The 19,451-nt window shown below is 43.1% G+C and overlaps 1 protein-coding gene across 4 annotated transcripts in view; it reads right to left on the reverse strand.

The window, feature by feature from the left end:
- Positions 1-19,215, reverse strand: part of MED20 (mediator complex subunit 20) — a 32,535-nt gene extending 13,320 nt beyond the window's left edge. The window contains exons 1-2 of one of the 4 annotated variants that reach the window (XM_054980854.1): positions 19,108-19,215; positions 12,162-12,316 (exon numbers count right to left, since the gene is read on the reverse strand). In XM_054980854.1, the coding sequence (XP_054836829.1) occupies positions 12,162-12,316; positions 19,108-19,121 (169 nt within the window). In that variant the 5' untranslated portion in view covers positions 19,122-19,215. Of the gene's footprint in view, positions 1-12,161; positions 12,317-19,107 lie in introns of those variants that run through there. The other 3 variants (XM_054980855.1, XM_054980856.1, XM_054980857.1) reach the window with 3 other exon arrangements.
- Between the last annotated feature and the right edge of the window lie 236 nt (positions 19,216-19,451).

A 19,451-nucleotide genomic window follows, 5' to 3' on the forward strand; every position in this document is an offset into this window, starting at 1 on the left:
GATGGCTACAAGAATCGCTACTTTGTAAGACAATAGATCTAAGGAACACGTAGCTAAAGGTTCAAAGAGCAGCAACGTAAGTCGTGCCAACACAAGTGATAAAGACCATTGGGGAACTGGTGGCGATACAGGTGGATAAAGATTAAACATTCCTTTAAGGAATTGGCGGGATTTTAAATGGGAGAAAACAGTTTGCCCCTCAATCTGCTGATGAAATGCAGAAATAGCTGCCAAGTGCACTTTTAGTGATGTCACCATCAGACCCTGAGCCTTTAACTCACAGAGGTAATCAAAAATCAAATTCAAAAGGCAAACTGTAGCAACGATTCCTTTAGCTTCTGTCCAGGCCCTGAACCTTGTCCATTTGGTCTCGTAAGACCACCTAGTTGATGGTCTCCTAGCATTTAGGAGGATTTGTCGTACCTGGACAGAAAAATTTAAAGATGAGGGTGAATCCACCACGCCGTCAAGTATAGAGTGTTCAGCTCATGGTGGAATAGTGTCCCATAAAGAAGGATATCTGGTTGTTGGGGCAACTTGGCATATGTCTGTTTGGACAGCTTGAGAAGTTTGGATAACCACTCTTTTCTAGGCCAGAATGGTGTTATCAGGATGCAATTGGTATTGTCCCTCTCTATCTTGCAAAATACCTTTGTGATAAGAGGAATTGAGGGAAACATGTAATGCAGCCTGTTCGACCGTGCAATTTGGAAGGCGTCCCCAATGGACCGAGGATCACTTCTTGCCCTGGAGCAAAACACCCTGGGCTTTGGCAATCTCTGATAATGCAAAGACATCTATCTCTGACGTTCCCCACAGATTGAAAATGGGAAGTAGATAAGTGTCGTTCATGGACCACCCGTGGTTCGATACTAACACTCTGCTGGGCACATCTGTCTTTGCATTGTCTGAACCAGCAATATGTATAGCATGGATGGACACATTGTTCGAAATTGCCCACTCCCAGATAATCATAGCCTCCTTGTAGAGCATCAGAGATCACTGCCACCTTGTCAGTTTACATAGTACATCGCCATGGGGTTGTCTGTTTGAACCAATACATTTCAGTCTCAGAGGAAAGCTGCAAATGAGGCAAGTGCAAAGCGTATAGCTCTTAATTCCAACAAATTGATATATAACACCTGTTCTCTTTCAGACCACACATTCTGAACAAACAGAATTGCAATGGGAGCCCCAATCCTGTAAAGATGCATCAGTAGTCACAGTAACATCATGTTGTAAACAGCCAAAGGGTACGCCCTTAAATAGATTCCCATCATCGGCCCACCATGCCAAGGACCTAACTATACGCCTTGGCACAGAAAATTTAACAGATGGAGAGAGTACAGCAGGTCTATACTTCCTAATGAACTAATTTTGCAAAGATATCATGTTGAGTCTTGCATAAGGAACCACCAATGTAGTAGCAGCCATATGCCCCAACAGGCACTGTATTTTGTGAGTGGTTTGGAAGCGATTCTTAGAAAAATTTGAGAACATAGATTTAATTGATCTTGCCTTTCCTGTGGCAAAAAGGCCCTGGCCATATTAGAATCTAATACTGCTCCAATACATGAAGCAGTTTGACTAGGCTCAAATTTGGACTCGTCAAAATTTATCAGTAGCCTCAGACGTGCACAAGTGCATACAATGAGGTATACATCTTGCATCAATTGATCTCTTGACCCTGCCACTATAAGCCAATCATTCAAGTATGGAAATATGGCACTCTTATTCCCTGAGAAAGGATACAACAGGTGCCATGCATTTGGTGAACCCCCTGGGCGCAGTAGATAACCCAAAGGGGAGCACCTTATAATGGAAAACCCTGTTTTGATAAAGAAAGCCCAGGTATTTGCGATGTTCTTTCCTAATAGCAATATGAAAGTATGCGTCCTTGAGATCAAGGACCATAAACCAATCACCCTGCTTCAACAAAGGTAAAACAGATGATAGAGTGACCATCTTGAATTCTGAGACCTTAAGAAAGGCATTCAATCCCCTCAAATCTAAGGACGAAGACCCCATCTTTCTTGGGTACCAGAAAGAACCATGAGAAGAAACCTGGCATCACTTCTGTATTTTGCACCTCTTGAATAGCACTCTTGGCCAAGAGAGTTTGAATCTTAGCTTCTAACTCAACCACAGTATTATTGACCGCCACCAATGGCCAAATACAATCTGGCAACTCCATGAACTCTAACCCATAACCAAAATTTACAATAGTTAAGACCCAAGAGTCAGATGTAATTAACTCCTAGTCAGGGAGAAAAGGTGCCAATCTCTCAGAAAAGTTCAGGTCAGAGTTCATTGCATCCTGTCAGAACTGCTTTGCAGAGCCATGAGAATCTTTTTCATGAGTAGAAGGTTGAGAAGGCCGAGGCTTGTACTATCTGCGCCTCTGAGACTGTTGCGAGGTGTTAAATTGACGGTGTGATGTTGCCTGCTGCTGGTAGTACTGGTGTTGTTGTTGTTGTCTACCATAGTACTAGTAAGGACTGTGCCTAGGAAAGTACCTTAGCTTGTATGTGGCTCTTTCCGTAGATGTAATCCCCAACGATCTACCCGCTTGCCTATTCTTTCTTCTTCTTGAGAGCCTCATCTGTGGTGATGGAGAACAGAGTCACTCTCAAAAGGCAAACTTTCAATCCTGGTCCTGGTCTTCTTGGGAAGGGTCATAGATCTTAACCAGGAATGCCTATGAATAAGTATGACTCCAGCCATGCTGAAGTGTCAACTGCATGGCTTCCGGCATTCATTTGTTGCTTGGAGAGGCAGAGAGCCTCTGTCTGAAGCAAGGACATGAAGACTTTCTTGTCCTCAGGGAGATCTGCAATATACGAAGACAACTTCTCCCATAAATATAGCTGGCACCCGGCCATTATGGTCTGGTAGTTGGTAATTCTAAAATTTAATGCTGACATCGAATATAGCCAACGTCCTATGCTGTCAATTTTTCTCCCCTCCTTGTCTGATGCAGTTGAATGCAAGCCTGAATTCTGTTTTTGAACCTCTTCTGCAACCAACAAAGAGGGAGGAAGGTGCTTGATCAGAGACTGCCAGGTGTCCTGCTTGATCTTATACATTTGTTCTATCCTCTTGGATGTTGCAGGAAGCTCTGCAGGCACCTTCCATACATTGAGAGACAGTTTGGTGTAGTGGTTAAGAGCACCGGTTAAGAGAACCAGGTTTGATTCCCCACTCCTCCACTTGTAGCTTCTAGGAGCTCTCTCAGCCCCACCCACCTCACAGGGTGGATTGTTGCTGTGGGGATAATGATAACATACTTCGTAAACCGCTCTGAGTGAGTGTTAAATATATAAATTGAATGTTGTTGTTGTTGTGTTGTTTGTTGACGACAATCTCTTCAAGGCCCTCCAAAATAGGAAAAATCATTGTCACAGGAGAGTCACTATAAATGCAGCTGAGCAGTTTATCCTTGGTCTTCAGACCAGCAGAGGATATATCAGTGTCCAGGGCCTTCACCATCCTTGTCATCTACTCTGAAAAAATGTGCATATCCTTATAGGGTGATGCAGAACTAGGGCCAACATTATCGTCTGGTGATGGATCCGACAGTGTCCTGGATCTGACATCAGAGAGAACCATGTTGTCTTCCTCTTCATTGGAGTCTAATTCGACTATTGCGCTGGAAACGGTGGAGGTAACCAACTCTGACCTGTCGAAGTGGAAGGCCTCGGATCTGACACATCATAACCCAATGGAGCCCCCTGCCATTGGCAACGATACAGCACTGGGATGCAATAGGCATGATGCTGCTGCATAGCGTACAATTGCCTCAAGTGCAAAGGTCTTCTCTGCTCAGAACCATGCCGATTGTGATGGGACAGAGCCGGCAATGATGCCCTTGAAGACTCATGCCAGATCCAAAGAGTAGGATCAGTCATGGGAGTTGGGTTCTGACGTGTAGACCGTTCTCTCAGTTCCAGACGTGGTATCCCAAGCCTGATCTGCCAATGGAACCACACTCGGTTCTGGAAGCTCACCCTCGGACAGAGAATGCTTGGGTGAATGCAGATGAGGCAACAGGGTTTGTGGAGTAACCAAGACCACATCATCAGAAGGCTCAGGCTGTGGGGAACGACAACAATGAGTCAAAGTCGAGGTCAACCAAGCTGGGTGCTTCGTTTTTTTAGACTTCTTAGCTGGTGGTTCCAATGAAGCCCTCAGATCCAAGAGATGCTTCGGAGATCTCGGTTTCTTCCCAGTCGGATCTGAGCGTGGGGTTGACTTCCAAGGACTGTACAGATCCATCTCTCGAGAGTTGCTCAGCAGATGCCAAAGCTTTAGCTGCTGTCAGAATCGACTCTGACAGATGCTCTTTCCCACTTGGAGTCTTCCCCTTCAACTCCTCAGCAGGCACTTTTTTCCACAGTGCTGCTTTTAGCTGTTGAGACCTCTCATGCCTCGCCTTTGGGGTGAATTTCTGACACACTTTACATGCCATGACATTATGGCCCTCATCCAGACACATGAGGCAGAGGTCATGCTCATCTGTCTGGGTCATTTTTGTACCGCACTGTGAGCAAGGGGGATAGGGTGCTTACACCCTATACCCACTCATCACACCAGAAAATGACATCATTTCCGACACGACATGTAAGCACTAGGTTGTGCTGTGTCCAATTCTCTAAAAATTGGCTTCAAACCTAGTGTTCCCTCTTCCATGTTGTTCCAGAAATGATGTCATTTTTCAGTGTAAAAGGTGGGAATGTGCATGCTTCATGCACATGCCTCAAGCCTGTCTCTAGCCTCTCCAGATGCCTTTCCCTGCCAGCCAGGTGAGCAGTGAGCAATGGCATGGAGCAGAGGCTGAGGAATCCGAGACCTCCACTATAGCAGGGGATCTGGCAAACGTGATAGCAGTAAATGTACAGGACTACTGAATATAGTATCCAGCCCAGTGGTGGTCTACTTTAACCTAGCAGAGGCTCCTGATGAATATTTATACTTTTATTTAAGAAATAATAAGCTGTTTTCTCACTCTTAAATCTTTCCAAAAGCCATTCACAACAAGATCAAGCTAAAGCAATCGTGAACATGAATAAAAAATAAGGAACAATGTAAGCAGAAGAGCAACAAAAACAGCAGATGAAATCCTATCGAACAGTTTAAACAACAAATCACTCTGAAAGCTTTTAGAGAATAAAAATGTCTTCACCTGGAACTGAAATGAAAATCATACAGGTGCCTCTTGCTTCTATCTGGGGAAAATATTCCATAATTTGGGCTTCATAATGGAAAAGCCCTCTCACCAGTCACCACCTGCCTGAACCCTGAAAGCGGGGCCACCCAGAAAAGGGCCTTTTGCAGATCTTAGACCAAGCATGTTTCATATGGGATAAAGCTCTATTCCTGTTAAGGCTTTAAAGATCAATACCCACCACACCTTGAATTTTGCCCAGAAACGTATCAGCAGCCAGTGTACCTCTTCTATAATTATGCTCACATTTGTGCATTTAATATTACAGTTGCTCTAATCCAAAGCTCCCATACAGTTTCTAAGACAGCTCCACATATAACACATTAGAATACCTAGCCTGGATGTTATACAAGCATGAATAACACAAACGGCTCTCTCTCCGAGAGGAACCACAACTGGTATACCAGTCAAAGCAAGGAACTTCCCTGAAAGACAACTTGGCCACTTGTACTGGCTTTCCCCTGCAATACACAAATCCAAAAGGACTGCTGAGTGTGTTCTAAGAAGTACTCTCAGTTTACAAAGAGAAACAACATGCTCTGTCATGCTGGCCAACTGTCTTTATGAACTAGAACATGTCCATAACCCTCTGCAATGGCTTCTCTTGATAAAGAAAAGGATCTCTGAAGTCAGAAAGTCTGAAAACTATTGATCAACAGGAGCCAAGAGGGTTGGTGCCTTCCTTCACGGTTTAAATAGACAACCATTACACTTGATAGTGCTTGAAGAGACCTGCAGAAGGCTATTTGGGACTGACCATTATGCAGAGGTACATGGCCTCTCTATTTAAAAACCAGCCAGTTCACCTGAGGTGCTGCCGCTGAGTTTTATTATCACCTTTCAAAGAGACCAAGTTACTGCCTTCACTCATGTTTATCATTTTTTGCTTTCTCTTTGCTCTTCATCATTTTTCCTAGTTGGAAATTTGGGCCTTGATCCTGAGACCTGTCAGGGAAGAACATCGATGTTTATAGATCTTCCCCATTTTGCTCTTCCTGTGGCAAACATTTCTGACCCTGGGAAAGCTGATTCCTGAGCTCAGTGGACCCACTTGCACTGATAGTGAAGAGAGGGGAGGGATCTATCAACCCCCAGGGAGAAGGGGGGCACTGCAGAATTGCTCCCTCAATGGAGATCAGCCAACAGAATTATGAACAGTTTTGCACCTTTCCTTCTCCTCATTGCAGCCCACAAACCTGCAATCCCTTGAGGGAGCAAATTGCTGGATCCAACCTCCTATTGCCCTTCTATTCTCCCCTCCTTTTAAGCATTTGACTTACTTTTTCTCCCTCACCAAAATGTTTGTTTTATCTTTATACTCTCCTTTTTAAAAAAACAAACAAAAGGGAACTATCAGCCTGTTTGAAAGAAAGGTTGTTCACTTTTAGGAAAGTGCAATGCTGTAGAAATGGCATATTATCTCTAATCTTGCTTTTCAAACTACCTATCCCTCTCTCTCAAGCTATATCCATAACTTAAGATTGTGTGCAATATTCTGTGTTACACTTGGTTAATTTTAAACACTACACAAACAGTAATCAATCATCTACCTACCTACCTGGATGCATTCTCCTCCTCAAAAGCTCAAACTCTTTTTCATTTTGCAAGGCAGCACCAAGCCAAGAATACCTGAAAGCTGCATTGCACACCTAGCGCAGCAGTAGCTACTTTCTTCTATTTGGTGCCAACCAGCCAATCCTTGTGTTCAGAAGCAACTATTATTTTATTTGTTTGTTTATTAGACTTATAGTCCGCTCTCCCACAATGCAGGCTCAAAGCGGATCACAACCCGATTAAAACACAATACAATATATAATAAATAACATATAGCTAAAAGCAATTTAAAACTGGCAGCAAAATTTAAACAGACAGCAGATTTCACAGTCCTGCAAGATCACTGGGTCTACACAGCGATGAGCTAAAAACCAGGAGGGTGGTTCCCCCCCCCCCCACCAGTAGGAGGCCGAGAGGAGGCCCGTCCACCTCAACCACCAAAAGCCTGGCAGAACATCTCTGTCTTACAGGCCCAGGTACAGGACCTCCATCTTCGTTGGATTCAACTTCAGTCTGCTCTGTTTTAACCATCCAGTCACAGCCTCTAAAGTCCTGGCCAGATCATCTGGGGCAGTATCTCGCCAGCCGTCCATCAACAGATAAAGTTGAGTTTCATCCACATATTGATGACATCCCAACCCAAAACTCCAAACTAGTTGGGCAAGGGGGCACATATAGATGTTGAACAACATCGGGGAAAAGTATCGCCCTGAGGGACACCACACACCAAAGGGTGGCGTGGCGATAACTGCTCCCCTAGCTCCACCCTCTGTCCCCAACCGTGAAGGAAAGAGACGGACCAGTGTAAGGCCATCCTACTAATTCCCACATCAGCAAGGTGGTGGGCCAAAAGCTCATTGTTGACTGTGTCGAACGCTGCAGTAAAATCCAATAAAGCCAGAAACACCAACCCACCTCGATCCAGCTGCTTGCAGAGATCATCTGTGAAGGCAAGCAACTACACAACCAATACTTGCTCCACCTATGTACTGGCTAAAAGGTTTATGGCAGTATATTAGGATGACTTTAGAATCCAAGTCCTTGCTCCAATACAATGCCTAGATCTTTAAATACTCCAAGACTAGAGATTACTACAGAGCTTCCAGCCCCCTTTTCTTCTTTTGCTATTTTCCTCCAACTCCTGCAAAGCAAAAGTCTAGCCCAAATGATAGCAGCTGAGAGGGCAGAAGACAGAACTGGAAGTACAACAACTAGATTCTATTTCAGTGTCTTCAAGCTTTCAGAATAGTGATGGATCTGTCCTTAATTTCCTGGGGAAGTTCGTGGTGGGCCAATAGTGAGCAGAAGCAACCTGAGCCGAGTGGTCCCTGCAATGCTGGCAGAGTCACAGGTTCTATTTGACTCAGACCTGGGTTGCAGAGACAACAACAACAGGTGCAGACTCACCCAGACACCTGTTGTCAGCATCACTGCGGTCCAGTTTCCAGCCAACGAGACCCTGCACCCTCGACAGTACTACAGACGCCAGTTTGTGTAGCTTCCCCTAGGGCTGTTTTAACATCCCATTCTATCCCCCTTTCAAGCCTTCGGGTGAAGACCTGACCTTATGTCTACGTCTAACGCTGGCCCTAGAACATGGATAAGAAAATACACACAATAGGAAAAGGAAGGAAAGGGGATTTTTCTATAAACCTAAGGGAAGGCCAAGGTTTGCAGAAAAATCTGGAAAAAACATACTGGGGGCGGGGAGGGGTGGTGGTAAAATTCAACGCCTTTCAAGTCTTGGTTTCTGTTACTCAAAGACAGGGAAAGAGACTGAAAGAGACTGAAAAAAGTAAAAGATGGAAGCAAGGCATGGGAGACAAGAAGCAGCTCAACGGGGGGAGAACAGAAAAAGGTAGTTAAGTGGACGAGAGAGAAGAAATGGAGCAGAAAGAGGGAAAGCTGAAAATTAGGGGACCAGATAAAGATAAGTAGGGGGAGGAGAGAAGGAAACAGAGAGAGTGGCTTTGGGGCTACCAGGAGGAAGCAAAGAGGAAATATTGAGAGGAGGAGTATATAGGAGGAAAAGTAGATTCCCATTGCAAGTCCTCGTGGGCCTCCCCTACTTATCCCTTCTAGTTATGATGATCACTTTCCATTGCCAAGGAAGAATGAAACATGCTTCATCCTTTCCTTAGTCTTTATCTTACAGGATTAACATCTATAAAGGAACAAAATCCATTTTAATTCAACATTAAAGTACTAGTTAAATTCAATAGCTCTCTGAGCTGCAGTGTTTCAGGAATGCAAAAGAAGGATGTGTCTTTATACATTATTTTTAAAAAGTTTTAGAAGAAAATTCCTCTTAAAATATTTGTACAAAAAGGATATCCCTCTGGATTGAATGAACAGTTATATTTGCAGTCTGATCCAATGTGTTTACTCAGAAATAAATCTTGCTGAATTCAATGAGGCTTATTTCCAAGTGTTTTGGCTGCAGCCCTAATGATGGCTTCTGCTTTTCTCTATAGCTGCAATACGTTCAGTGAAAGCCAAGAGCAGGTTAAGGATCTGAGCAGTAGTAAGAACTGCCAGTGTATATATTAACACATCTCTGTGCGAGCAACCACAAAACCAGCGTGATTGAGAGACATGAGGCAACTGAATGGATGCCTGAGCTCACTGCTGACCTCTAGAGGGAAGAATGATTCATACATTAAACAAGTGTTAAAAAATTTGGAGACAATTTAAAATTGAAATTTCTCTGAGCCATTTCCAGGAAGATGGGGAATAAATATTTTCAAATTCTTTCAGGAAACCTAGTAAAACCGTAATATTACCTTATCACTATTTGACTATGATTTCAGCTTCATTTATAGAACTTCAGCTCTACCAAGAGAAAGAATTATGCTGCCAATGGACATTAGTAACACATACAAATTTTAACCAAAATAGATTATTTTTAGACTTGTGGGATTTTGACCATGTATCGAGATAGCACTGACTTAAGTTACTGGGGAAGACAAGTTCACCACTGAATTTTTCTTTTACTCATTACTGGAATGTGAATCAATGGACTGTGGGTTGCATGAAAAACCTTTAAACATATTTTCATGTTAAGTATGTGCCACACCAGAGGCCTAGCTTGAGCAAGAGACATATTCTTGTATGGAATATGCTTAAACACCACACACAACTCAGAAGCCCCCCTTGAGAGCAGGGATCCTGAAGGACTGGAATGGGAAAGATCTCTAGCAGTTCAACAACGTGCAGGAGTTATTCCAAAGCAAACTAGAGTGACTCGGCATAGGATTGAACTGTTAAGCAGTAAACTTACTTTGGAATAAGCCCCTTTGAACTCAGTAAGATTTATTTCTGAGTAAACAAGGACAGGAGCGCAATGTAAATTTACAAAGTATCTACCCAAACTGATGACTTTTCACACATTATAATAATATACAAGGGGAGAAGTGGTACAATCAACACCTCATCCCATATTATGTCACTGCCCTCCAATTAAAGAAATCTTGGTCAATGAATCATATAACCTGTAACTGATCAATTACAGCTACTGATTAAATCTGCATAAATCTCTTTATGAATAAAACAAGTTTTGTAGAAAAAGTGTCGTTTCTTTACATATGCACACATGTAGTATAAAAAGTACAGATGCCATCTTAGAAGAAGCATCCCCCTTATACAAGAGAAAGTGGGAACTGCCTCTAATGATATACCTACCATTTTTAAGTTCTTCTAATTATTTACTTATATTACAATTTGTTTTTGTTTAAAAAACAGGTTTCCTACATAACTGATATAGTTAATCAAAACATTTTCAATCAAGTGATTTCAGCAATTAACGATGTATATGGGGTTTGGACAACGGACTAGCATTATGGAGACTTGGGTTCAAATCCCACATGCTAGCAAAGCTCACAGGGTGACCCTCAGCCAGTTGTTCTTTCCTAATCCACCTCACAAGGTCAGTGTAAGGACTCCGAGCTCCTTTGGAGAAAAAATGAGACGAAGAAAACCTAAGATGTGCTGCAGCCCTACTGATTAGTGCTCTACACATTGGTAACGTTGTATGCATTTATGCCTTGCTAAAGAAGCATATTAGAGCAACAAGGAGCATTGCTGCAGACACTCTAATGCTGCAGTTCTATGCATACATACTTGGAAATGTACTCAGTGCAACTTATTTATGAATAAACATACAAAGGTACATACTGCATATCAAGATTCTAAATAGCTCGCTTATAATTATCACTTTCACTCAAATGAAGTTGTATAGAAGATTGTTCTTTTTCTGTCCTCTCTTTCCCTTGCAAGACAGAAAAAGCTAGCACTGGTGTATGTGCGCAGGTACACAACTAAAAAACCAACCTGTGGATTACTACCTTTTGTGGAATTACTTGCTGGACTACCCAGAAGTTCTCAAACGCACATTACTACTGTTAGCTCCTCCTATCCCAGATGAGGGTTAGTAATTTTGCTGTTTTCATATTACAAAACTAGGGAAGAAAAGAACTACAATATTGGATGTAATGAAAAAGATATATAGATTAATCTATGTTACAAACAGAAATGACGGCTGCATTTTATCATGATAGAAACAGCTTATTAAGGAGCAAGAAATTCATTTGTAGATCTCATTATTCCAGTTTTATTTCATAGAAAGATTAAATTAATCCAAGTTCGCACAGTGGGTCAGAAGCAGCCTGAGACAATTAGCAGATAAAGTAAAAAAAAAATTGCTGATTGCAGGGGAAAAGAAACAAACCACTGTTATATCTACAGATCGCTCTTTCCATACACTCTTTCTGCACTAACCCTATCCCACTGAGTAGATTTGACATTTCATCTGCTATGGTATAGTATCAGAGGAGAACTGTGGAGACACAAGTCCAAATCCACATTCTGACATGAAACATAATGGGTGACCATGGATGACCCTCAGCCCAACCTACCAAACAGGTTATTTTGTGGATAAAATTGCTGAACTATCTATATAGAAAAGAGTTCAGTAGCACCTTTATGACTAACCAACTTTATTGTAGCATAAGCTTTCGAGAACCACAGTTCTTTTTGTCAGATGCATCTGACGAAGAGAACTCAAAAAGCTTATGCTACAGTAAAGCTGGTTAGTCTTAAAGGTGCTACTGGACTCTTTTCTATTTTGCTACTACAAACTAACATGGCTAACTCCTCTGGATCTATGAACTATCTATGTCTCCCTGAAGGAAGGAAAATGTATCAGATAAATCAAAGGACATGTTAAACACAGTTTGCCATCATCGACTTCTTTTCCAGGAAAAACAAAACATGAAGTTGTTTCTTTGAATGCGCTAGTGCTGAGCCTAACCCAGCTAACCATCAACTACTACATATGCCTCAAACATCTGAACACACAAGTTATTTTAGAAAACTGAATGCTGACCTTGGTTGCCCATTGTGGAGGGTGCAGTGTGGTACGTTTCACAGTCTACACCAAAAGTTCCCTGTTTCTCTGCTCCAAGTAATTCCAGTTTTCTCGTTAGAATTTCAACTGTCTGCTGGACACTTTTCCCCTCTGTTACTGGCATCTGAGAAACACTAGCATAGGAGAAAGAGTGTAAGAGAAAAGGTCCCCAAACCATGTACTCACAAGTAGAATGACAGCCACTATGCATTAAATCCCTTGTACACATTATTATTGTTGCTATGAGTAATACAGCACTGCAATGCACACTGATATTGTATAGAGTAGCATATCCAAAGGGAGCAATTCCTTGCCACAAAGAGCCAAAAAACATTCCAGTAGTAGGAGAGAGAATGTGCCAGAGACAGGGAAAGGGAAGTTTTCTACCTTCAGAGTTAAAACACCCTTTCACAGCCCATTTTTCTTTCCTCTTCAGACTGATATGTGAGGGAAAGAGAGCCAAAGATCCCAGAAGGAAGGTCTTCACTTTGTACCTCAGGCTATCAGTGCTTCTTTTCCCTCATGAAAAATCATGAAAAATCCTCCTCCACTTGAAGCCAGCTGGGTGACCTTGGACTAGTCACAGCTCTCTGGAGCTCTCTCAGCCCCGCCCACCTCACAGGGTGTTTTGTTGCGGGGATAATAACATACTTTGTAAACCGCTCTGAGTGGGCATTAAGTTGTCCTGAAGGACGGTATATAAATCGAATGTTGTTATTGTTGTTGTAACAACAACAACAACAACAACAACAACCTGTTTGCAAAGCATGTGCTCTACCACTGAGCCCTCTCTCCTCCTCTAAGCCTCTATCTTATGGAAGCAACCTAGAAAATATTATGGTTATATTTAAGGCTGATAAACAAAAAGAATTCTAACTTGCAGTAACAGACATTGCCTGTAAACAGCCACAGGATACCACCTTTCTGATTGGCAGTTAGACTTGCTGAAGTGTATCTTTTCTTTTCCAGATAGGATATTGGTCAGTGGGATTGGGGTGGGGGGATCTCACTCTGGGCCAATGGTATACACAAAATCAACATTTGTACCTCAAGTCCCTCCACTGGACAATTTTTGCTTTTATTTCTTTATTATACAGCATTTACACTTTACCTTTCTCAAAATAACTCAAGTCAAAATATTTAGTGCTGTAAAATGGATTCTGCATGAGTAGAAAAGTACCATGTAACAAAAGGAAGGGTTAACCAAAGGGCTGATGCACAAGACTCGTTTCTCCTTATGGATGGTTTCAAGTCCTCATCATGCTGAAACCAGAAGCTCCCACAAGAAATAAAGGGCCAGGATCCAGTTATGCTCTATGACTCACTTTGTGGCCGGAACAATAATTTAGGGTCTGATTCTAAACACGTGAGGTAAGTCTTATTTAAATTAGCAAGGCAAATATATATAAACATGCTTAACGCAACATTTCACTGTATATCACCATAAGATAAATACAATAGCCCACCACATATCTAGTTATCCCAAGTGACTTCTTAAAAGGTAAATTATATATCAGACACGGAGCTTTATTTATATAGAGTAAACTAAAATGGAGGAGTTAGTGCATTTCATTAATTAAAAAAAGTTCTGATACTGTAAATTCTATTCCAAACATAAAACCACATGCTTTATGGCCAAAGCCATAAAGGAAATTATATGATTAGCTTTCTGATTGGTCACCTGTAGTTGGTAAAAAAAAATGTCTCCTGCTGACCAGAAAAATAAAATCGGAAACTGGAAATAGTCAATTTGTTTTTTTCCAGGCTGCTGATAGAACATAACTGACTGACTCATCAAAGCCTAGCCCAAACTTCTGGACCTAGAAACATGAAATTTGGGGAGAACATTCCTTTCATGATGTAAACACCCACTAAGAAGGGATTTTAAGAAATTCACCCCCTAAGGGGTAAATAGAGGTAAAATGTGTTTTCCCAAAGGGATACAGCTTCCCTGCGTGGCTGGCAGGCTGCTGCCTGCTTGTGCCCCTGCCCACTGTCAGCTCAGCCACTCTTCCCTGACTGGGCCAGTTTTTCAAGGTCATTTGCATATGTGGGCTGACTGGGCCTCACAACATTCCACACCTCATTCCTCCCCCAGAGATAGTTGGAACACAGAGGTCATTTGTGTATGCAGCCTGATTGGTCCTCACCCCCCACATTCTAAACAGCATGCAGTTGCTACTGGGAGTCACTGAATGTGTCCTGAGGTAAAATGCACTCCCAGTCTTCCCCTAAAAGTTTACTTGCCAACTCAACCATGTTCGCGGCCAGAGAACGTTAGTTGTAAATTTTCCGGGCTGTATGGCCGTGGTCTTGGCATTGTAGTTCCTGACGTTTTGCCAGCAGCTGTGACTGGCATCTACAGAGGTGTAGCTCCGAAAGAATTCTCTCAATGTCAATGTGTGGAGAAAATGTTAGCAGGTAATTTATATCTACTCAGGAAGGTGGGTTTGGACTGAGTCATCCTGTTACGAGTTTCCCAGATTTTGGCATGCTAATGGAGGGAAGCTTCATTGTATCCTGAGGAGGTTCTTTTGCATATGGATTGGTGGTTGATATGCTAATCTTATCTGTAGGGCTACTGTAAGATGTCAGGTATTTTGTTAGTCTGGTGTTTTTCAGGACTGAAAACCATGCCCTATTCATTCTTAAGCTCTCTTCTTTCCTGTTGAAATTGTGCTTATGCTTATGCTTATGAATTTCAATGGCTTCCCTGTGCAATCTGACAAAATAGTTGGATGTGTTATCCAGTATTTTAGTGTCCTGGAATAAGATACTGTGTCCTGTTTGAGTTAGGCTATGTTCAGCCACTGCTGATTTTTCAGGTTGGTCAAGTTTGCAATGTCCTTCAATGTTCTTTTATTCTTGTCTGGCTGCTACGCTGTGTGGTCCCGATGTAAACTTGTCCACAGCTGCAGGGTATGCGGTATACTCTGGCAGAGGTGAGGGGGTCTCTACTGTCTTTTGCTGATCGTAGCGTCTGTTGTATTTTTCTGGTGGGGCTGAATCCTGCTTGTAGGTTGTGCTTTTTCATAAGTTTTCCCACCTGATCAGTGATTCCTTTGATATATGGCAAAACCACTTTTCCTGTGGGAGACTGTTTTTCCTTAGTTTTTTAATTTATCCTTGATTTAATTGCTCTTCTGATTTCATTTCTGGATTAAACATTTGCTTGAAGTGCATGGTTTAGATGATTAGTTTCCTCATTGAGAAAGTGCGGTTCACATATCCGTCTTACATGGTCTAATGTTTTTATTATGCCTCTTTTCTGTCGAGGGTGGTGATTAGTGTTTTTGTGTAAGTACCAATCCATGTGAGTTGGTTTCCTGTAGACTTTGTGACCTAATTGAAAGTTTGCTTTGCGGATGACCAAGGTATCTAGAAATGGGAGTTTACCCTTGATTTCTTGTTCCATGGTGAATTGTATGTTCAGGTGGATATTGTTGAGGTGATTTAAAAACTCCATCAATTCTTCCTCACCATGGCTCCAAATGATAACGGTATCATCCACGAACCAGAACCAGACTGTAGGTTTGAGGGGTGCTGATTCTAAAGCTGTTTTTTCAAAATGTTCCATGTAGAAGTTTGCTATAACCAGGCTGAGAGGGCTTCCCATGGCCACCCCATCCATCTGTTCATAGAATTCGTTATCCCATTGGATAACTGGTTGTCAGACAATGGTGGAATAAGGCTGTTACATCCTCTGGAAAAATCTGGTTAATGTGCAATTGTGTCTTTTACCAGAACCTTAGTAAAAAAGGATACAAAATCAAAACTGACAAGTATGTCCTGTGGCTTGATTTTCAGCGGACTGATTTTGTTGATGAAATGTGCTGAATCTTTGATGTAAGACATGGTTTTTCCGATGTGGTCCTGTAGAAGATTGGCCAGATGTTTAGCTAATTCATATGCTGGTGAACCAATGGCACTCGCAATGGGTCGGAGTGGGACTGAATCCTTATGATTATGTTACATACCCATAATAATAATATTTAATTTATATACCGCCCTTCAGGACAACTTAATGCCCACTCAGAGTGGTTTACAAGATATGTTACTACTATCCCGACAACAAAACACCCTGTGAGGTGGGTGGGGCTGAGAGAGCTCCAAGGAACTGTGACTAGCCCAAGGTCACCCAGCAGGCTTCAAGTGGAGGAGTGGGGAATCAAACCCGGCTCTCCAGATTAGTGTCCCACACTCTTAACCACTACACCAGACTGGCTCCAGTTATAAGTATTATAACTGGATTTAAAGTAGTTAAATACCATAGTGAAGCACGGGCATCTAGCTAGTGTAAATATATAAGAACAAAGAACAGAAGAAGAGTCCTGCTGGATTAGTCTAGCCTAGCATCTAGTCCAGCATCCTGTCTCATTCAGTGGCCAACAATTTACTCTGGAGAGCCAACAAACAACAGGGCATAGAGGCCAAGGCCTTCCCCTGATGTTGCTCCCTGGTACTGGTATTCACAGATTTATTGCCTGAATGTGGAAATGCTTTAGTCGTCATGGCTAGTAGCCACTGATGGACCTATCTTCAATGAATTTGTCTAATCCCCTTTTAAAGCCTGTGGCCATCTCTACATGTTTTGGCAGTGAACTCCACATTTTAATCACTTGTTGTGTAAAGAAGTATTTCCTTTTGCCCATCTTGAATACACTGCCCATCAGCTTCACTGAATACCCTCTAGTTCTAATATTTTGGAGGGGGGGAAGCTTTCTGTCTACTCTGTTTTGTAAAAAGCTGTCAAGTTGCAGCTGACGTGGTGACCCCTTATGGGGTTTTCAAGGCAAGAGATAAACAGAGGTGGTTTGCCACTGCTTGTCTTTACATAGCAACCCTGGACTTCCTTGGTGATCACCCATGCAAATACTAACCAGGGCTGGCCCTGCTTAGTTTCCAAGACTGGGCTACCCTGGTCCATACAAGTCAGGGCATCCACTCCTTCTACCCCATACATAATTTTATAAACCTCTATCATGTCCGTTGTCTTTTTTTTAAATCTGAAAAGCCCCAATCTCTTAAGCCTTTCCTCATAGGAAAGGTGCTCCAGTCCTCTAATCATCTTCCCTCTTTAGTACTTTTTCCAGCGCTGCAATGCCTTTTTTGAGATATGGTAGCCAGAAGTGCACACAATATTCCAAATATTGTGTGCATTTACACAGGGGCACCTATACAGAGGCACTATAATATTGGCTTTTTACTTTCAGCCCCTTTCCTAATAATCCCCAGCATAAAGTTTGCCTTTTTCACTGCTGTAGCATACTGGGTTGAAACTTTCATTGAGCTACCCACTAAGACCCCAAGGTTCAGACCCTATTAGTATACACATGAAAACGGGATTTTTTGCTCCAATATGCATCACCTTACACTTACCTAAACTGACCTTAATTTGCCACATTCCTCCCCACTCACCCAATATGTGGATATATGGGGGTCCTCTAGTAGTCATTTTTGTGGCCCAGCTAATTTTGGGGGACATACTACTAAGGTTGTACAAAGTATTCAATCAAGTCATATCAAAAGGTGGACCATACTAAATCTATGGTTGTTGTGGGTTTTCCAGGCTGTATTGCCGTGGTCTTGGCATTGTAGTTCCTGACGTTTCGCCAGCAGCTGTGACACTGAGAGACCTCTGTCTTTTGGTGCTACACCTCTGAAGATGCCAGCCACAGCTGCTGGCGAAACGTCAGGAACTACAATGGCAAGACCACGGCAATACATTCTGGAAAACCCACAACAACCATCGTTCTCCGGCCGTGAAAGCCTTCGACAATACATCATACTAAATCTGTTTGCTTCAGGTAGTATCTTAGGCCTCTCTCATATGCATCAAGTACTGGCAGTTTTGTGACAAAAAGGCATGAAACATCTTCACAGAACTTGTCCAGTCTATTAGCTGCAACTAGGATTTCTACTAGAACCATTGGTAATAGTGTTTTAATGGAGAAATACAACAGGAGAAGCTGATGGTTTGTCCTACTTAGTGTAGATTAGATTATACCACCAATCTAGTGCAATGTATATGCTAATAATGCATACCAAACACACATTCTTATATTATTCATAAGCCATATATAGCAATTCTTTCACTATATGTTTGCCAAACCCCCAAGCTCTACACACATAAGTCCCTTGAAGGTTCGTGCCTCACTCCCTTTCAAAGTGCAAAGGGTCCACCTGCAGCGCTGAACAGTACGAAGAAATCCAAGCCAGGAGACACAGTGGGCACCAGCACTTCCCCACGCCAGCCCGCCCGCTGTGCATCGGTGCGCTCTTGCCGTAGCAGGCGCCGAAGCGCCCGAGGGCGCACAGCGAGCGAGCGACAGCGCAGCCTGAGGGAGAGACGCCCCCACCGGAGCAGCATGCAAAAGCCAGGCGCTCCGCGTCCTTTTCCATCTCAACCCGGCACAAGCTGTCATTCGTAACACGCCTCCTCCTTGCAACGTTATCAGACTGCTGCACCCACTAAAGCACGACACCCACCCACATCCATCCAGGCAAGGACGCGCAGCGTATCCAGCAACACGCGGCAGCGAAGTCAGCTTGTCTCCAGAGACTCACCCGCCTCCGTGAAACCGCCTCGCCTGCCGCTGCAGCTTTAGGGGCAAGAAGGCCTGCTACCGCCGCAGCTTTTTCCCCCCAGCCCGCAATCCAATGCAGCGTTACTCCAGTCTAAGACCACTGACTTCAATGCTCTGTTAGGCACCCACAGCAAACCACCGCATATTCTCTCGTTACAGGCCAAATGCCCGCCCACCCTCCATTTCTAAACCACAGGGTATTGAAGCCCAGTAGTGGTTGTCTTCCTTCTCGGCGGGATCCACCTGCAACAAACTACACACATTATTCTTTGTTAAAAGAAATCCCCACGCATTCCAAATAGCATCACGAACAACCCCAGATAATCAAAATACCGTACCAGGTGACTCCCATGTCTCCAGGAGGGGGTGGATTCGTCTCTAAAAAAAGATAAAAGAACCTCCACTCCCTCCCCCAGTCTGAGCACAAACGGAGAGCGATCTACGGGCTCCCAGCTGAACAAGCCAACAGCCTCGCCAGCCACGCTCCGCGCGATCCAGAAGACCGCGAGCAGGAAGTGATGTCACTCAGGGAGAGGCGGGCCTGGAAGGTCGTATCCAGCGCCAGCCTCCTGCTGTCCTAAGCGGGTAACTGCACAGCAATCGCTAGCCCGGGCGGAAAAACGGCCACAACCCGACGCAAGCAAATGTGTTTCACCCATTGGGCTTCCAGCACAAAACAATG

This window comes from Eublepharis macularius, chromosome 5, assembly GCF_028583425.1.
Source record: "Eublepharis macularius isolate TG4126 chromosome 5, MPM_Emac_v1.0, whole genome shotgun sequence".
Lineage (NCBI taxonomy): Eukaryota > Metazoa > Chordata > Lepidosauria > Squamata > Eublepharidae > Eublepharis > Eublepharis macularius.